This window comes from Bombus huntii, unplaced genomic scaffold, assembly GCF_024542735.1.
Source record: "Bombus huntii isolate Logan2020A unplaced genomic scaffold, iyBomHunt1.1 ctg00000122.1, whole genome shotgun sequence".
Lineage (NCBI taxonomy): Eukaryota > Metazoa > Arthropoda > Insecta > Hymenoptera > Apidae > Bombus > Bombus huntii.
This window is the reverse complement of record NW_026099372.1, coordinates 72712-91862: the sequence shown is the minus strand read 5'-3', so window position 1 is coordinate 91862 and position 19151 is coordinate 72712. Positions and strand designations below refer to the sequence as shown.

At 35.6% G+C, this 19151-nt stretch overlaps 1 protein-coding gene and 1 long non-coding RNA gene across 6 annotated transcripts in view; both read left to right on the top strand.

Moving 5' to 3' along the window:
- The window catches only part of LOC126877110 (venom serine protease Bi-VSP-like), a 119837-nt gene that overhangs the window by 53035 nt on the left and 47651 nt on the right, over window positions 1-19151 (top strand). For 2 of the 5 annotated variants that reach the window (XM_050639944.1, XM_050639942.1), the window contains 4 exons: window positions 5361-5558; window positions 5727-5822; window positions 5894-6048; window positions 6377-6705. In XM_050639944.1, the coding sequence (XP_050495901.1) occupies window positions 5361-5558; window positions 5727-5822; window positions 5894-6048; window positions 6377-6532 (605 nt within the window). In that variant the 3' untranslated portion in view covers window positions 6533-6705. Of the gene's footprint in view, window positions 1-3240; window positions 3944-5360; window positions 5559-5726; window positions 5823-5893; window positions 6049-6376; window positions 6706-19151 lie in introns of those variants that run through there. The other 3 variants (XM_050639940.1, XM_050639943.1, XR_007694754.1) reach the window with 3 other exon arrangements.
- Window positions 7709-8464, top strand: LOC126877121 (uncharacterized). The gene is made up of 3 exons (XR_007694764.1): window positions 7709-7873; window positions 8086-8181; window positions 8258-8464. It is a non-coding gene; the product is annotated as an uncharacterized LOC126877121 (long non-coding RNA).

Sequence of the window (19151 nt, the reverse complement as noted above, 5' to 3'; positions counted from 1 at the left end):
GACGATACCTAGGTGTCGCTACGATTTGAATGTTTAGTTAGAATGATTCTGTGTTTTACTCTCTCCAGGGTATCCTTTTCATACTTTGATTTTAAATCGATGACAATCTTAAATAGTATGCCTCATATTTTTAAAATATAAAATTATATACTATGTTATTCTATAATGTATTATGTACAGTCATATATATATATATATATATATAATAATTCTATATTGAAAAAAATATGAAATTAACATGATATATACATTACTACATAAGTTATATATAAAATATGTATACTATACCCTTGCCTACTGACTGATATGAATTTCTTTCGGTCTCGAATGCGTTAAAAGAGAGCGCAAAGAAGGCGAAATTACTTATTGTAATTAGTAAAACGACCTGAGAGGCAGACAGATACAAGAAAGAAGGAATATTATATTAGCGGCATTATCATGTTTTTGCTCTCTTTAAGTCTTTCATCGAGACAGACAATCTACAGGTATTAATCGACCAATTTCTCCAAGCTGATAACTTCGAATTGATGTTTATATATAAGAAGTGTTATGTGTTAATCTGTCTAAATGTTTAAAAGGTGTTATAAATTAAATGTTGTTAAACGATACGTAATTGCCTTTTGATCGTAAATTTTACTATCAAGGGGTCTTTTATGTATGCGTAATCATTGTGAATTATAACAATTTATGTGATCGATATTAAAGGTGTTTAAAAGCATGTAGTTTTTTTCTATATTACTATTCTCCTATATTATTATCCTATATTATTATAGCATTCCTATATTATTATAATATCCAATTACATGTTGATACACAAAATATACAGATTATTATTTATAACGTTTTGGTTTTCTTAATTGAGTCATTCATTTAGTACAAATGATAAGAAATTAGTAATAATTCACAAAAAAAGGATATCGTAGTAGAAATATTATAAAAAAACATTTTCTGTTTTAGTGTAGAGTTACTCCTTCTTACAGACAGTGTCGTACAAATCTGTACGTCTCTGAGAAAATGTAGGTATCTGAGCCCTTACTTCCTCAACAACTTTTAGATCTGATAGAAAAAAGAAACATACGAAGTAATAAGTAATGCTTACTAATAAATTCAACAAATACAGAGGAAGATGGCTAAATCGATAAATTAACGAGACTAAAAATTAATTACATCATGGATCTCTCGCTTTTAATTTTAAGCTGTAAATTACCGATATCGGTGACTGCCATATTCTCTTGAGTTTCCAAATCGTAAAGAATCTTTCCCCAGGGATTGGTCAACTGTGTATGTCCCCATGCGACGTAACTTGCTTAAGGAACACGAGCCGGTGATATGCAGGCAACGTATAATTGATTATCATTCGCTCTGAAACGCTGAAGTAATGACCAGTGCAGTGGTCCAGTGGTCATATTGAATGCCGCTGGATATATCAGCATTTGGCAACCTAACCCAGAGAAGCAGGAAATATGAAGCCACCGAATACCAATTAACTTCGTAGTTGCACGGTTCACATTCCATCATTTCTGAATATGCGAGGACAGTCCTCTTATTGTGCTTTTAATTCTTTTATTTGTTTCATTTTCAGCAAATATACTGGTTTTTTAAATTAAGCTTCTTTTTATACAGAGTTACAGATTATATTAATTTTATATAGAATATATTTAAGAAAGATATTTAATTTTTTGCTAGTTAAGTATTGATCGATTAAGTTACTGTACCTTTGTTCCGATAAATGCGTGCCATTTCCTCGAATCTAATATCATAGCAAATGCCAATACCTATTTTGCAGCCCTTCACATCGAACGTCGTTAGGGAGTTACCAGGACTGAGTGAATCACTCTCTCGAAAAGTAATCTTATTAGGAATGTCGATGTCGAATAGATGTACCTAATAACATAAAAATGTAGTCGCTAATTCTATTGCTGCAACTTTTGTAATTTAATATCAAAGTTACCAACTCCTAAACTTTAATTATTTTTTATTTAATAACTGACAGCGTTTTTATCACTTTCTTTTATTAAAAAATCCTATCATTTAATAATGTTTAAAAAGGAGAAAAAATAAGTATAATAATATTTTAAGTATGTGAAAAATTTATACAACACAAACACATTACAACAAAAATGGGCGTTTCCCGTATCATAACGTATTTTATAAACCGTAAATTATAGAATTGGTTATAGTATACGTATGTACATATGTATATTCCTAAATTATTCCTAGATAGAGTCACTTTCTTCGCCCCAATATTTTCAAATTCAAAGCCATAAAGGAATATATTACTTACCTTTCGGTGTTTTGCTATCAAAGTTCCATCGGGACCCCAAATAGTACAGGTATTGTACAATTTATCGCCCCCTATTTCAGGCATCGTACCACCAACTACATAGATGTTGTTTTCTTTAGCTGCGTTCGATGAAGCAACGCTCGTTTCACCATCAGGAATACTCTCGGCGTATTTTGGAAAGTACTCTGCATTGCAATATTTCAATTAATGAAAAATAACTGTCTTTTGTTCCAACCATAAATTAAATTGAAATGTTTGTCAGTTTTTTATTTTTTAAATTATTAAAATAACTAAGTTTTATATTTCGACTTAATTAAATATGCAATTACTTAGCTAATAGTATATATAATAAATTGTTTCTACAGGTTCAAAATGAAAAATGAATATTTAGAAATATTTAATTACGACAATGCTATTTGTGTTAGCATCAGTGGCTTGTTACTCAACGACTTTGCTAGTACTTTTTCAAACATAAAGTTAGTTTTCAATTAACACTTATACTAGAGGCGGAATTATAAATGCAAAATAATTGATAATACTAATTTATAAGTACCTAATTATTAGTATCTTAAAAAATATATTTATACAAAAATCACGATAATCATGAAAATGGGGAAATCCTATATTCTCGAATCAATTCACAATTTATTTTGCATATTAATTAGATTCCGCGCTCATCAGTACGTACTCACTGGCGACATCGAGAAAATGTATCGGCAATTCCTCGTACGACCAGAGGATCGGAAATATCAAAGGATATTATGGCGCAGCGCGAGTGGAGAAACAGAAACATATGAGCTTAACACCGTAATACTCTTATCATAGAAATAGAAGCAGTCCTCAATTCCCGCCCTCTAACTTCTATCTCCACCGATCCAAATGATCTCCTAGCCCTCACTCCCGGACATTTCCTCATTGGCGATTCATTAATGTGCTTACGTGATCGAGATTTCAGGGACATTCCATCGAACCGACTCTCCAAATGGCAGCATATCCAACAGCTTAAACAACATTTTTGGAACCGCTGGCATAAGGAGTATTTGAACGAGCTAACCAACCGCAATAAATGGAGCAAGGGTGGACACAGCATCCAAAAGGGCACAATCGTCATCCTCAGAGAGGACAACGTTCCCTCCATGCATTGGCCTCTGGGCCGAGTTATCAAGATTCATCCAGGCGCCGATGGTGTCATCCGGACAGCTACAGTTCAGACGGCAAAGAGCATTTTGGATCGGGGCGTCAAAAGGCTTGTCCCACTGCCAATTCAACCCGATCTCGAGAAACCCGAACAACTAGCCACCGAGACGAAATAAGATGGGAACTTCAACCACACCTCCCTAGTTTGATCGGTACCCTCTCAACGGGGGGAGAATGTTACGCCATGCGGCTTACCATAGGTCATATTCTTAACTATCGATCGCGGCACTATAATGTCGCAGACGGATCGTCGTGTCTGCCCGGCAAACAAACATTGTAGTGGCAAGCGCATGGTTCATTAAGCAGGGCGACTTCCAGAAACGTCGACTCGTGGCCCGTATTTTACCTCGCGTAAAAGAATGTGGCGTGATCCGAACGTAGTGGGGGTCGCCTTCCAGAAAAAACGAAAAAAATCGAAAGGCGTTCAGAACTTTTCGAGATGTCGAACCGTCAACACATGTGGTATGTCGCGCATTACTTATCAACCAAAACGCAGTTACATTTTTTTTGTTCCATTTATATCTTTCTAGTTAATAAGTTGTTGAAATAAACATTAATTTATTTGTGTTAATTCTGTGGAATTTCGTTGAACTACCCTTATTATCATAATCGAAATAAGGGGATCGATCAGTTCGTGGCGTCGATTATTTAATCGTAACGGGAACTTACAACTCTCGTTGACGTGCTATCTCGCGATCGCGTCTCTCCGCGAACGGTCGAAACAAAATGATTCACTAAAAACTGTCCTGAATTCCTAAGAATTTATTTACCGCAAAACTGACAAAGTGTTTATTTAAAACATGAGGTTGAAGGTAGTCCTTTTCTTTCATTTCATTCATTTTCATTTTCTTTCTTAAGTATGGCTAACACAATATCTAATCAATTAAAATTTTATATTTTCACGTGAAAAGTTTCTTTAGATAATTATTATCAACATGATGACTAACTCTTACGGATTAATACGTGTCTGTAGGGCAATCCGGTGGACTTGATCGGCCTTTTACTTCGAAAGTTGAGTAATCGGTGTCGCTTTCTTACGCATCTTTGAACTGTATAAATGTTTTAAAATTGTTTGATCCAGAATGTACCACACCGGACAATCAAGAAGGCAGGTGCCTTGACTACAGAAAATGTAAACCTCTGCAAGAAATATGGCAGATACAGTACCGTACAGCCACCGATTTTTATAGACGATCAGTGTGCAGATACCAGGGCAATGTTACGATCGTTTGCTGTCCGAACGATCCAAACAAAGAGAAGAGAGAAATTTTAATAAAAACTGTGTATAAGTATAAGGCTTTGCGACCACCATACTGTGGTTTTAGCAACGTCTCTCATACCAGGGTGGTCGATGGTAAACCAGCTGAACTTGGTACGTTTTATGTCTTTCTTTCCGATTAATAATAAGCCATTTACTGCAAAGAATGAACTTTAAAGGCATTAAACAGCACATCAATGTACATTTCAATTAGACTAAATAATAATGCTATGATTTTATCGGTAGTAACTTTACTTATTAACTTGAATTATTTCTTTCTTTTACTTCATGTTAGGAAGAGTATCTTTTTGCTTGAAATAAAAAATTGATATAGGAGTAATAATATGGATAGAGATCAAAAACTGTCAGGGCAGAAATTACACGTTTGAACTTTATAGTTCAGTATAGTTCAAATAGAAATTATATAGAATTATTTAATAATTTGTATTCCACTGGAATAAAAATTTAATTTCTGTCTTTATCAAATCTCTATTTCAGAGTATTTGTACGTATGTACTTATCGTCTGCTGTATGATCGAATATCGAATAGGTAATAATCGTTGTTACCCGTTATGTGAGAAAAAATTATGTATATTCACAACTATGACTATTGCATTTTAGGCGCTTGGCCATGGATCGCTGCATTAGGTTTTCGTAATCCCCGAAACCCAGACAAACCACTATGGAAGTGCGGAGGTTCCCTGATATCGGCTAGGCATGTTTTGACCGCAGCACATTGTGCACATATGGATGGAATAGAAAACATACACAATCATAATATTGTCATTCTTAGATTGGTGGAGGAGGTGCCATTTTCGAGTAAGTCCTCAAATATATATATATATATATGCTATTGAGTATTACTGAAGTATCATATCCTGAAATTTCTTACTGTACACATATATTGTGTCATAAAGCGTGTATAATTCTTTCTCATACTTTTGGTCATTCGTTTCCTGCATTTTCATTTATTTTTTTATTTTTCAGGGTACGTATATCCCATTTGTACGAAAGAGCCCCTACGAAAGAGCAACTTCGTCGGCTATAACCCCCTTGTTGCTGGATGGGGAGCATTAAGATATAGTAAGTGATATCAATTTTATAATAAAATTAAATAGTTCCAGTCTTAAATATCTTTCTTATTTTCTTCGTAGGACGACCACGACGTAATGCATTAATGGAAGTACAAATGCCAGTGATTAAGAACGCCGAATGCAAAATAGCTTATTCCAAATTTCCTAATGCACCTGATATCACTGATGGTATAATATGCGCCGAACATGCTCAGGGTGGAGAGGATTCTTGTACGGTAATTAAGTTACAGAGTTACTACAAACTATACGGTATCTGAAGACACGTCGATTCGAATTAACATCAAATCGACGTCTTAAACATTAAAAATAATAGATAAACACAATTTAATAGTTTTGCCCACTTCTCACACCTCGTTATGGTATTTAATCTAATTTCCTTCTAATCTTAGTTTTGCTCAAAATACATATAACATGTACGTTATAAATTGGAGTATTTCAATACACAAATCAATAGAAGATTATTACTGTATATAAGTATAATTTCAATACAATTCGATCGATATATTTCAGTATCTTTGATTAAAAATTTAACGATCCTTTCAGGCTGACCGCGGCGGACCACTGCTGATACAACATGAATTAACCTCGTATTTAATAGGTATTGTGTCTTATGCTTATAAGTGCGGCACAGCTGGGTATCCCAGCGTTTACACTAGGGTCACATCGTACCTTGACTTCATTCTCCAAGCGATGCAATAATATGATATTACTGTTCCATAAATATCATTGTGTAAAAAACGTAAAGTTGGATTTTCTTATTGTGGAGATAAGAAACAGCTCAAATTTACATTGTTTTGTACGTTACAAATTATAGGCTTAAAATGTACGAAATGTAACTTTGAAACGACACTAATTTTTTACGCACGATAAACCTCCACAACTTAGGTATGTAAAGATGATAAACGTATATTAATTCTATAAATTTGGTAATAATAAACCAACTTTCTGAGAAGTTCTGTAAATTTCGTTTCTGTTGTATCAAGAGAATAATGGAATATTCCACTTAGATCGTATACTTCTTGTACGTACGTACAAAATTTTCCGGCTAATCTAAAACACTTCATAAGATAGAGAGCTTCTGGAAATTCGGACACAGAGAGTGCATAAAATACAAGATAAGTCTCGTGTCTTTCAAAATTATTTTTTATTCGCTAAAAACGTCCTGTGTACTCATGCAATCACATGCAACCTCGAAACTTCACTTATTTTTTATCACTTTCCAATTCAATACACAGTTTCAGCATTTTTGACTATATGTAAGAGAAATTTCCATTCAGCCAAAGGTGTACTTACAGATTATAGATTCCTATACGACTCTCAGTAAAAATTTATCCGCACTCCAGATAGTTAAAACTTCTGTCGACCGTATTGATCCATCTGCACTCTTCGTATGACGTCAATATCTGTTCAGTGCTGCTGCGCAGGTTTCTTTGTGTTACGTCAATTCGTTTGTGACCGTTGCGCGAGTAATGGCGCTTTGCAATGGTGATTTGCAGGAAAACAGTGCAGGATGCTGTGATTCGTTTCTTGTGGTCGGAGGTTATGTTTGATGCCTATATTTATCAAAGATTTAATGCACATTATGGAGAAAGTGTTTTGTCACGAAGTGTGTTTGAATGGGCACAAAAGTTCAAAGAAGATCGCACGAGTGTTATGAAAAAACAGCTGGACGCCCGTCCACATCCACGATGACAACATTGAACGTGCTCATGAACTTATGCTCTATGGAATAGACGAGTGACACTGGATAATGTGGCAAATCATTTGCAAATCAGCCACGGCTCTGCTTATGCAATAGTGCACGACAGATTTGGATTTTAAAAAGTTTGTGCGAGATGGATGCCGAAAAAGCTGATGAAAAGGTGAAGACGACGATGCATTCGTGGTTCGCAGCTCAGCCCAAAACATTTTTTAATGAGAAAATACAAAGGTCCTTCGGCAAATGGACAAAGTGTATACAGAAATCGAGTGATTATGTCAAAAAATGATGTATGTCTTTTTTGACAATTGCTTAAAATAAATTCTACACCGACAGAGCGGGTAACTTTTTACTCACCCTCGTAAGACACTTAAATTTCCAATCTATTATGATGAATAAAAGAGCTTATACTATTAAATCTAATTGTATTTTGTTGCATGAGAGTACACGTGTATGTGATGTACATTACCTTTATATCCCCTTGAACGCTTCAATATTGCGCATATATACTATATTTTGTACAGCTTCTATAAAATTTCGTATGTTTGTTTAGGCTGTTAATCTAGAGGCTGGAGTACAAAGAAGTGGCACAATGATGTGGGCTGATGACATTTATAATTATCAAGGAATCACCCCTACATTCGCTCAGGTATATATCGTTGACTATAACGTATTTAACATATATGATTGTTAGAATATTAATAATTAATTTTTAATTCTATCAGAATTTTAATGAAACTGTCCCTTGGGAAGGAAGAACTGATACCTTGATATCACGGTTTGTACATCCTATATATACGACAAATTTTAGAACATTATATAACGAAGAACCAGATCGTCGTGGCCATGTGATGTGAATAAAAGGACTTGAATTTGATGATATTTTTATAATGTTAGATAACATAACTAAGTATCTTCACAGTAAGATAGGATGACATGGTTTACATGATCTTAATGTTGTTCACTCGAGTGATGATATTATAAGGAAAAGCGTAATATCACAGGTAGGATGATTCATAATTTAGAACTACTAACTCATGTATGTATTAAAAATTAAAGAAATATATTAAATTTTATAGGATATTTATGTTTAGTAACCAGTAATTCAGAGATTGGTATTCATGGTTACTATAACGAGGCTGTAGAAACGCACCCTTTCTTCTTTGCAAATGGTCCTGTATTTATGTCTAAGCCGAAACTGGAACCTCTGAATAATTTAGATTTATTCTTGTTATTTTCTAAAATACTTATCTACAGTATACCATAAGGAATGATACCGTATCGCACCTAATCAAGTGCCTTAAGAAACATCAACAGGATATCACAGTAAGTAATCCCTTATCGACAGATATGTAAGTAAAAGTTATGTGTCATTGTTATACACAATTATGTGTTAGTGTTATACACAGTTATTTATCATTTTCTATTAATTCAGTTGTAGCCACTACAATATCTATGACACTGGTAGTAATTATAAGAACAATAATGATGTTCTATAAGAGGAAATGATGATTAGGAACAAAAACTTACAGGTAAGTCAAAGTATATGTTATTTGCCATTTGAAAAGAAAGTTACTAACTTGGAATTTTTTGATAAATAATAATTGTGCAAAATATATTGGATTTCAAATTTGTCAAAAATTGATATTTAAGAAGCATTGTAATAATATAACATTAATATTTTGATTTTTCAGAAGATATCATGCGGTGGATGGATAATATGCAAAAAATATTAAGCAGTATATGAATTTTCCTATTGCGTAGAGATAACAAAATGAATTTTAAAAAATGTCGACACGGTAATAAGAAATAGCATCATGACAAAGAATATATAAAGACAGTTTCATTTTTTATAAATAAAAATTTGTTGTTCCAGATTTTGAAATACAGTGAAACGTTTAATTAGTATCTTAATATCTTTAAATAATTATTATTTTAGAATCAATTGTAATTGTATCATACGTACTTTTGAATTCGTGCAAGAACATATGTAATTTTGAAGTAGTTATTATTAGGAAACTGTTAGACGCGAACAGTATGCGAAAAGTTAGTATGCAGTGTAATAATTATCAATCAAAACACAAGAATTAAATTCTTGAGGAAAAAATTTCCGGAATTTCTTATTTACATGATTATAGAGAAATCCATAATAAAAAGGAGCTGCTTTCTAATACTTCGCTTCCTTGTAATGCCTACGTTAACAATAACGAGGTTCGACTTTTTGTTTTTAGAGGGATACTGGAAAATTTGAAAGTACAGTACCATTGGGAAGAAAATCACGATATTGAAAACGATATTTGCAAGTAAATTTCCAAAAAATCTGTTTTCAAATTTTCGCTTTCTATTTCACATTAAAAGAAAGGGAGGGCTGCCTTCTTTTTCTGCAAGACAAAACAAACATTCTGAATCTCGTATCAATGAATGATGTCAATAAGTTATTTTTCTTTTCAGATTGAACAATATTCCAGATTTATTCATAATTTCATACTACGCGAAGAATAGACTTTCATAGGTATATAAAGGAAATATTAAGTATAGGAAAACTCTTTTTCGTTGTAGGTGACATATGCTTCACGGTTGAACACATGTATTTTTGAACACATATAAATGAAAAAGTACTCTTATGGAGAAAAAGAATTGATACCTTCGATTGACATTAGATAATGTATATAAACTTATGAACAATCACTATCACTATCAGTTTGTATTTTAGGTGCACACGCAGATTTGTTGGAGTTCTTATAAAATGTACTTCCTGTACGAACGTTTTATTCTTCCAAATTTTACGATACTATGTCTCATATGATAACTATATGGATTAAACGTAATATAAATGATCCGAAAATAGACTCGAACGACATTAATTGTCTTTCTATTTATACCAATATCGAAAATACAAGTAAAGCTGGAGCAATAGTATGCAAGAATGGACTATTTATTATTTTAAACCAAATCATAGCATATTCAGAATGCACAGTATTATCATGAAATGTAAATGAATCAGTTGTAAACGAACGATTTTACTGTAAAATCGTTGCCGCCTTTTTTTCATCTGAAATATAGCAGCAATGAGTACATTCTTTTAATATATAATAAAACGAGATATCTTTATAAAGTTACATATGTCATCACTGGTAACTGTTATCTCGTATGACGCCAAATATACCGTTAGTATGGAATGATATTTTTATGAAGATATACTTTAATGATAGATTTTATGAATGAAACGTTATATAAGAAAAATTATCTCTTGTTATTCTATGAAGTGTAGTAGCTAATGAAGATTAATTTTACGAAGTATTAGAGCAAAAGAGAATTAAAAAATTAAAAAGATCTAAATAAGATTGTTCGTGTGGCTTAATTATCTCAATTCTGGTACACCACTTGTTACATTCTAACTAATTAGCGCTAAACAATAACTTGCAAATATTAAAGATATTAACACCTAAAGGTTTTCAGGAAATTTTATAATATTTGATTATTGTATATCTAGTCATTGATTGATAAAATTTCTTGTATAAGCATAGATCGAGGTTGACGTCATACGCAGATTGCATATCATTGACAGGTATCGTTTTAATTTATTTTATGGCTAGAATCGTTTGAATATTATACGAATAATTATTTCCATTCGAACGATTAATAAATCACGTACCTATAAAAGATATATTACGAAAAAGAGGTGACGAAACAAAAAAATATTGGAAATTCCGTTGTCATTAGATCAATTACTTTTGCAATGATTTTTATTTCCATGTAATTACATATGAAATGGCTAATTCATTAACATCTCCTCGAATCGAATATAATTCGTTACACTTCACAACGATTCAAATAATGGACGGGAAATATATAATAACTTTCCTGTCCTTGCGTTAAAATAGTACTGTACAAATCAGATGATACAACCTAACCCCAACCTAACCCCAAAAAACCCAATTACATCCACATTGCATGACAGCACACTTGCAATGGATTTTTGTGATTTCAATGTCACAGACAATGACACAACTAATCAGAACACGTTCGAGGCTATAGACATTGAAATTACCGCGTGTTTAATACGTTTAAAGCATAAATCTAAATTTCACGCGATTATTTCTTTGTACATTGTGAAACTCTTAAATTATCTTAATCGAATAAATAATCCTAATGTAATAAAACATCTTGAAATAGACCTAGATATCTGAAACAGAAACTCGAAGGATAAGAAATCCTAAAAGGTACTAATCCTAAAATAACAAACTCCTAAATAATAAACAAGTGATAAAACCTGTTATAAATAATAAACCTTACCTGGAATAATCAAATCCTAACTAATCGAAAATAAAATAAGGCAAGCAATTCTTAATCTTTCAAGTAATTTTTCCGAAAACACAGAAAGATAGAGAAATTAAAAAGACGCAGCACAAATTGCAGCACAATGAAAGTTTCGGAGCGATGAATACGATCGTATTAAACTAAATAATTTTCAAAAGTGAAATTACACTGAAACGTATATCGATGATATTTGTCATTTCTACGATCTGTTTCGCTTGATCGTGCTTCTTTTCTGATGTAAATTCAATTTATAATACGAACTAAGTTTCCTTTATTATTATTAGTCCTGCGTCTTTTTAATTCGTCACTTCTTTTATTTCAGAACAATGACGGGCTCCAAGATGCTGTTCGGATGTTTGGCGTTAATTGCTTTTCTGCATCCATTAGTTCACGTTTGTACTTCGAGTAGTACAGCTCAAGGTTTGTACTTCGAGTTGTCTTTTTCCATGCACTTCAAATTCCAATACGATCTGGTCACGTGGCCTTCGTACAATTTCGAAATTTTACCTGTTTGGTAATCGTCAATGAAAAAAGAAGTTATGCGTGACCTCAACACATTGAAACAATTTTTATGATTTTTTATTTGCCGGTTGGTCAGCAAGTTAATGGAAAAATTTCACTTAACTATTCGCGTTAATCTCTTCGGTTTAACTTTTGGGAAATGCTTCGTTAGCTTCGGGAATATTCCAACGATTCGTTTTACGTACAAAATAAGCATGATAAATATTACATCACGGTAATGTAATATCGGAATATATTAAAGGTGTAATTTTGTTCGATTAATTATAATTTATTAATAATGGATTGAAAATACAGATATTAGTTAGACAGAGAAACGATGTTTGATTAACAGGAAAACTAAATGCAACGCTCGTATTTACAACAAATAACTTGACAACTATTTGGTAACTCTCTCTCTCTCTCTCTCTCTCTCTCTCACTAGCAACTCTAACACTCGACAACACTCGCAACTCAATTCTAACGACTCTATGCTTCGACGTCTCGATCAACTCTGATTCTCGCAACACGCACACTTTTCGATTCGCTTTGGATAGCGAAACCGTCCTTCTTCTAACGTTGTCTATTGTTTCCCTCATACCTATGTAAGAACTACCAACTACGTGCCTTTAGTCACGTAGGCACTCTTAAATGTAAACGAACCACAGAAACACGACGTACACGGTTTTTCTATTTTCAGCCGATCTCCAATCAAAGCTATTCTACGATATTACAATCGGCCTTTCCTGACAATCACATCTGCCCTCAGATGTGCTCATCATCGCCGCTCGCACTTACATCACTATCGTCAGCATTCCACCATTTCATGTGATCGGCTGCCGTGGAAGTTGTACGTGGCCCTTCGTGCTCCCCCTCTCGCTGCACTATGCATCGGTCATTTCGCAGGACTTTTATCACCCGATACGGTCCAAGAAACTTCGGATGCAGCTTTAGCCCGGGACCCCTCTGCATCCTCTCGATTGCCACTAGATCTCCCGTCCTGTATGCTGTCGCCTTCTTGCGTCTCCTGTTATACGCCCGCTTGTTTCGGATTTGGATCTCCTCAATCCGTCTCTTTGCGTCCGCACGCAGCTGATCTCGTTCCTCTTGGAACACCGCGGCCTGTTCGTCCTCGATGCTACTGCTCCTCTTTCGCTCTTCCTCTATCTTCCTCTCCGTTGTTTGTTTACCCATTTCACTCTTGTCAGGGGCTTTGATCGTCGTGGCAGCATCGTGACATTTTCGTAGGCTCGGTTCGTACATGGAAGACGTTAACAACTTACCATCTACCGAGACTATGATCTCTTCTTTTTCGAAGGTCTTCACGTTCATCGTGTCCTCGACAATCCCATCGTCGTCCTCGTCATCCACATCCTCTGTATATCGATATTATTGGAGGGATTCCGCACGTGCGACTTCCCTTGTCTTTTCGTTCGCCTTGCATTCACTCTCTTCGAGTCTATCCGAAAACTTGAAACAACCCTCACATCCGCAACGCTATCCTTCTCAGTAAATTCGCAAATATCATCAACAATATCCTGTTGCTGTTGTTTAGCCAGATTCTTCCTCCTCGTGATGTTCGCTAAGTCCTCCTGCTGGCCGCAAGAATCCGACGAGGACACCATCTCGTGGTCCACTTTACCAATCACCACGTGTCTTGCCACTATTCTCCGTTCCTCCGACACTTGCTGCACAGCTGCCCGATACTTCTTCAAAACTTCTGCTAACTCTTCTTTATTTTCTTCCAATTGCGACAGTAGCTCAGTTCGTTCGCGACTAGCTACATTAACACGATCTTCTGCTTCGGAACGTTGCCGCAGTACTTCCTGCAACGAAGCCAGCGTCTCATTCGGTTCTTGCTCCAGTGCCTGTTTCGCTTTAACTGCAACTGCTCTAGCGCATTCTGCATCTTGTAACTGGTTCTTCAGCTGTCGTAAAGCTGCTTTACCCGTCGAGTCACCTTTCGATCTCTCCAGCATCGTTTGAGCGTCTCTTAGCAATGCTTTGGTTCTCTTCAAATCTCTTTTTAGCCTATGTTGCATGTCCTTAACGTGTGACAAATCTATCTCACTCGCCTGTGTCTCTACATCTATCTTGAGGACTTCCGGACACTCATCGGGATTTTCGTCCTTTATTCTACTAATAAAAGATTCTCCCCCTTTTATACTTATTTCAACAGTGTCCAAAAAGTCTGCGCCAATAATAAGCGAATGTTGCATCACTGTGTCTGGAACTACGTGTATGGTTATACAGTACGACTCATTGTCTATAATAATGTTCGTGGAAAATTTCCCGAGCGTAAAATTCCTTCCGGAACCGACACCGCCAAATCCAACGATTTCCCGACTTAATCTGGGCGCTCCGATTTTCACATGCTGATCTGCTCGCATTAGAGTCAGCTCACTACCGGTGTCTATCAACGCGCTCAATTTGAAATTTTCCATCTTAACATCCTTACCACGCCTTGTTTGTAACGACCGAAACACGCTGTAAACTTTTTTTGAGGGCTCACCCAAATTGTCGCAACTTGATGCGATGTGTCCGTACTCCCTACATTTGAAGCAATTGTAGCATCGCGTCTTCCTCGCATCTCCAGATCGACCGGGTTCCTTGTTCCTCTCGGTTTCGGACAGCTTCGCCACCGGCTTTACCCTGTTACTCTTCGGCTCCTCAAATTTCGTCCTCATCTCCATATCTCTTTTTATCGCTTCGTAGCGCCTGAAACGCTCTTTTAATTGCTCGATATTCCTGGCTCCGTATAGCACAGTCTTGTTCGCGACCTCGTCGGGAATGCCTTGAATAATGTAGTCTATCAAGGATTGCGTATCAACCCTTCCTTGTTTTGCAATCCCGCACATGTGATACATATATTGTTGCAGACTCTCATCTGCTTTCTTCTTTCTATGGGATAACTCGCCATGTATCTGTTGGTCGCTTACTACATTTTCAAACTCATTCCTCAACGCCTTTTTTAGCTTTGCCCAGGACTTCGCGCATCGTTTTTGTCGTACGAAGGCCTGAGCGGAGCCTGCGAGTAATTTCTTAGCATAGGCCACCATGTGGGCGTCTGACCAACCCCACACTTCTGCCATTTCCTCGAAGTCTTCCACCCACTGATTTACCCTCAGCAGATCATCCCCGCTGAATTTCTCTAATGAGTCTTCTACGTCTTTAAGACTCAACATCGAACCGACGCATACCTTCTGCTGCTACTCATCGCGGTCCTGATACACCGCTCGCGTGCCTCTCCTGTATTCTCGCGCGCCTTGTTTATCGTCCTCGCCTTCACTTTCGTCGGAGCTCTCTTCTTCCGACGATACATCGTCTCCTTCTAGGGCCGCCTGTAGCCGCGCGCGTAGTTCGGATTTTCTTCCCGTTACCTTCAACCCCAAGCTAACGAGACGCGCTCTCAGCTCTTTCGTCCTCAGCTTCTCGAGGTCTTCCTCTCCCTCTTGACTGCGTTCGGCTCTCTGCTTGCTTCTTAGATCTCGCTGGTTTGTTGGTTCTTCGCCACGCTTCGAATCCTTAGGAGTAGATCGACCAGGTTTGCACGCTCTGTTCAACCTGGCAACCAGCACTGATCTCGCACCGGATATAGGCAGATTCATCTGTGCGAGCTTACTCCTCAGCTCCTCCAGCGTCAAATCCTCTTCACCCGACAATCGTTCGTCTTCAACGTTTGCCATTTTATTCTATTCTTTTCTACTCCCGCAGAAATAGCTCCGTTAAATCGTATCGTTTCTCTGTCTTATTCAATCCCGGACGAGCCCCCACTTGTAATATCGGAATATATTAATAATGGATTGAAAATACAGATATTAGTTAGACAGAGAAACGATGTTTGATTAACAGGAAAACTAAATGCAACGCTCGTATTTACAACAAATAACTTGACAACTATTTGGTAACTCTCTCTCTCTCTCTCTCTCTCTCTCTCTCTCTCTCACTAGCAACTCTAACACTCGACAACACTCGCAACTCAATTCTAACGGCTCTATGCTTCGACGTCTCGATCAACTCTGATTCTCGCAACACGCACACTTTTCGATTCGCCTTGGATAGCGAAACCGACCTTCTTCTAACGCGTTTTTAAAACGCGATGGCGCTATCACTTTCTAAAAGCGTCGTCTTTACATTTCCGATGGCCACGGGCACACCCGACTGCCAGATATACAATGTATTATAAGAGTATCATTACCATACTTTTCATGAAAAGAGCAATTTTTCTTGATAACTATACTCTGTAACATAGATTGAAGTCGCTGATTTGATCCCTCTGATATCGTTGTCTTATGAGAGTCTCGCCTGGTCTTGATTGGTTCTGTTGACTCTTATCGTTGTGAAAAATCGATTCGTTGTGTACCTTTTTTGTATAGAGAATTATTTTGTGGTAGAATATAATGTTGTAATATTTGTGGTCTTTACTTTACTAATTTTGTCACTGAGCCGCTCTTTGGTTCGTTGAGCGATTCATATTCCGCATATATTCCGTACTTGCTTCGCTTGGTACTTTTATAATTTTCGCAGTTACAATAAAAAATTTAATTCTTAACAGATTAAAGATTTAACCTCTTGCTTTATAGTGTACAATAATTTTTTTTTTTTTTTTTTTTTTTTTTTTATAGGTTATGTGATCCATAGTTTGAGTAAGTAGTACATATATATATATATTTACGTGACAAGCTTTCATTTCAATCTATATTTAAGATTAATATTTTATCAGTTTCTGTTCGTAACAACATCGAAGTAGTCAATAAGTTTGAAGAGTATAATTAAGGAAGTTATGAAGCAAGAGGTTAAGAACAAATTCTGAAAGAGGTTATGTACAACTCAGTAGTACTGCTTTACATTACTTTGCGAATTACTTTTCAAGCATAAAAATAGTTTAACAGCCATTTATAGTTACTTCCTTACCATTACATTCATTAAATTCGTTTGATTTTGTAAACAAAATAACCACGCTGACCAGTCTCTTATTTAAAATAGAATTATTTTGTCATATATCCAACAGTTTACTTTCTCTTCGTAAATATTATTAATAATTTTATCAATTTCGTATACTTCCATACTTCGTATAAGTGACAATGAATCAGAAGAGTTTCATGGCAATATTGAACAACATACAGTCAACTACAACACCATTAGATACATCCACCATACAGTCAATTACAACACCATTAGATAACAGCAATACAATAGATTATAATTTTCTACGTGTCATTGATTCATCATCATCATTTTCCATTTTTTTAGCATATGTAAAAACCATCCAATTTAAAGTGTTTAAATAACAATAGCCTATACAATATAATTTTATGTAAAAGAATTGATTATACCGTGCTTTAAAACCGTGCTTTAAAATCGATATACGCTGAAACAATACATCCCTCTGCGCTTCCAATTTGTTTTCGCACGAAGAATCAGTCCACTCATTCAAGGACTACGAAAGTTCTACTGGGATGAATGAAAACTTTTGTCTGACCCGGTGTGTATACACAAGATGCGCGAATCTCGAGTACAGCTTGCATTAATTAAAGTAATTGGTTGGTTTGGCTCTATATATATTCTTACTCTATATATACTTATATGTACTCTATATATATTCTCTATCTTATATATACCATAAAATATTTCGTGAAATCGCGTATTCGTGTCTAATGTCAGGGATTCTCTTTCCATAAGTCTGCGTTTTCTATATTATCTTTCTTCCTTATCAGTAGGCATTCTCACAATTTGTGATTAATACTGCTCGTACAGGAATGTTAGGTTTTTGACGTTGTAAAATTTCACGTGAAATAATAATGCCTATATATTGACTAATTTATCAATTAATTAAATCCGTGTATATCAAGTTTTCTATAATTTAGTACTTTCGTGTAACTACAGAAATTTGATGCAATATAAAACTTGATTAAAACAGCGATTCATTGGGAAACGAGAATAATGATGCAAATATCTTTGTATAGTTTTTATATAGGATTTCGATCGCATAATTAATCAGTATCTACTTACCAATCTTTAACTGAAGAATGTGAAGAAGGGCTGGCGGTATATAGACCGCAATTACGATCGTTTTCATGTAAATTGCCAAGCTGCTGTACATGTTTGTTATTCGTAAAAAGTTGCTATGACAAGCGGAAAGAAATAGACAATCCAGAAGTATCTGCAATAGAAATCAGAATACACTCGTTTTCGCATGGTTGGATCAATTTCGCGTGGGACTAACCTGATTGAACCTAACGCGGGATAATTGTGTTAGGGAAGTGATACATTTACACTGTACATGAGAGTGTGTGTGTAAGGGCCAGAGGGCGTCAAGGTCTTAGTGGAGACAAAAGACTGTTGCCAGATGTTAGAAGAATCTAGGATAGTCGGTTGGCGACAAGCGTGCGTGCAAGACGTTCTTCAGAGTGTAATATAGATGTATAACTGTTGCGTGGGAAATATAGTCAATTATTTGTATTCCCAAATCCTCGAATTTCCTTAACATGGTAGCAGAGCGTGGTTACTAGTTTTGCAAGATATTTAGTGCGTGGTTACGATCTTGCGAGTGAGTTTTCAGTAAAGAAAAAAAAACTTTCAGAGGAACAAAATATACTTCGAGCACGTAGGAACGCTTGAGTAAGAAAAGAAAAAAAAAGAAGAATCAATTAAAATGGAGAGATCGGAAATCATGATACCTATATTCGATGGTGAGGATTATGGAATGTGGAAGCAAAGAATCACGATGTTTCTCAAATATAAGGAATGCGAGGTTGTTACAACTAGAATGAAGAACGAAAGAGACGATGAAGACTGGGA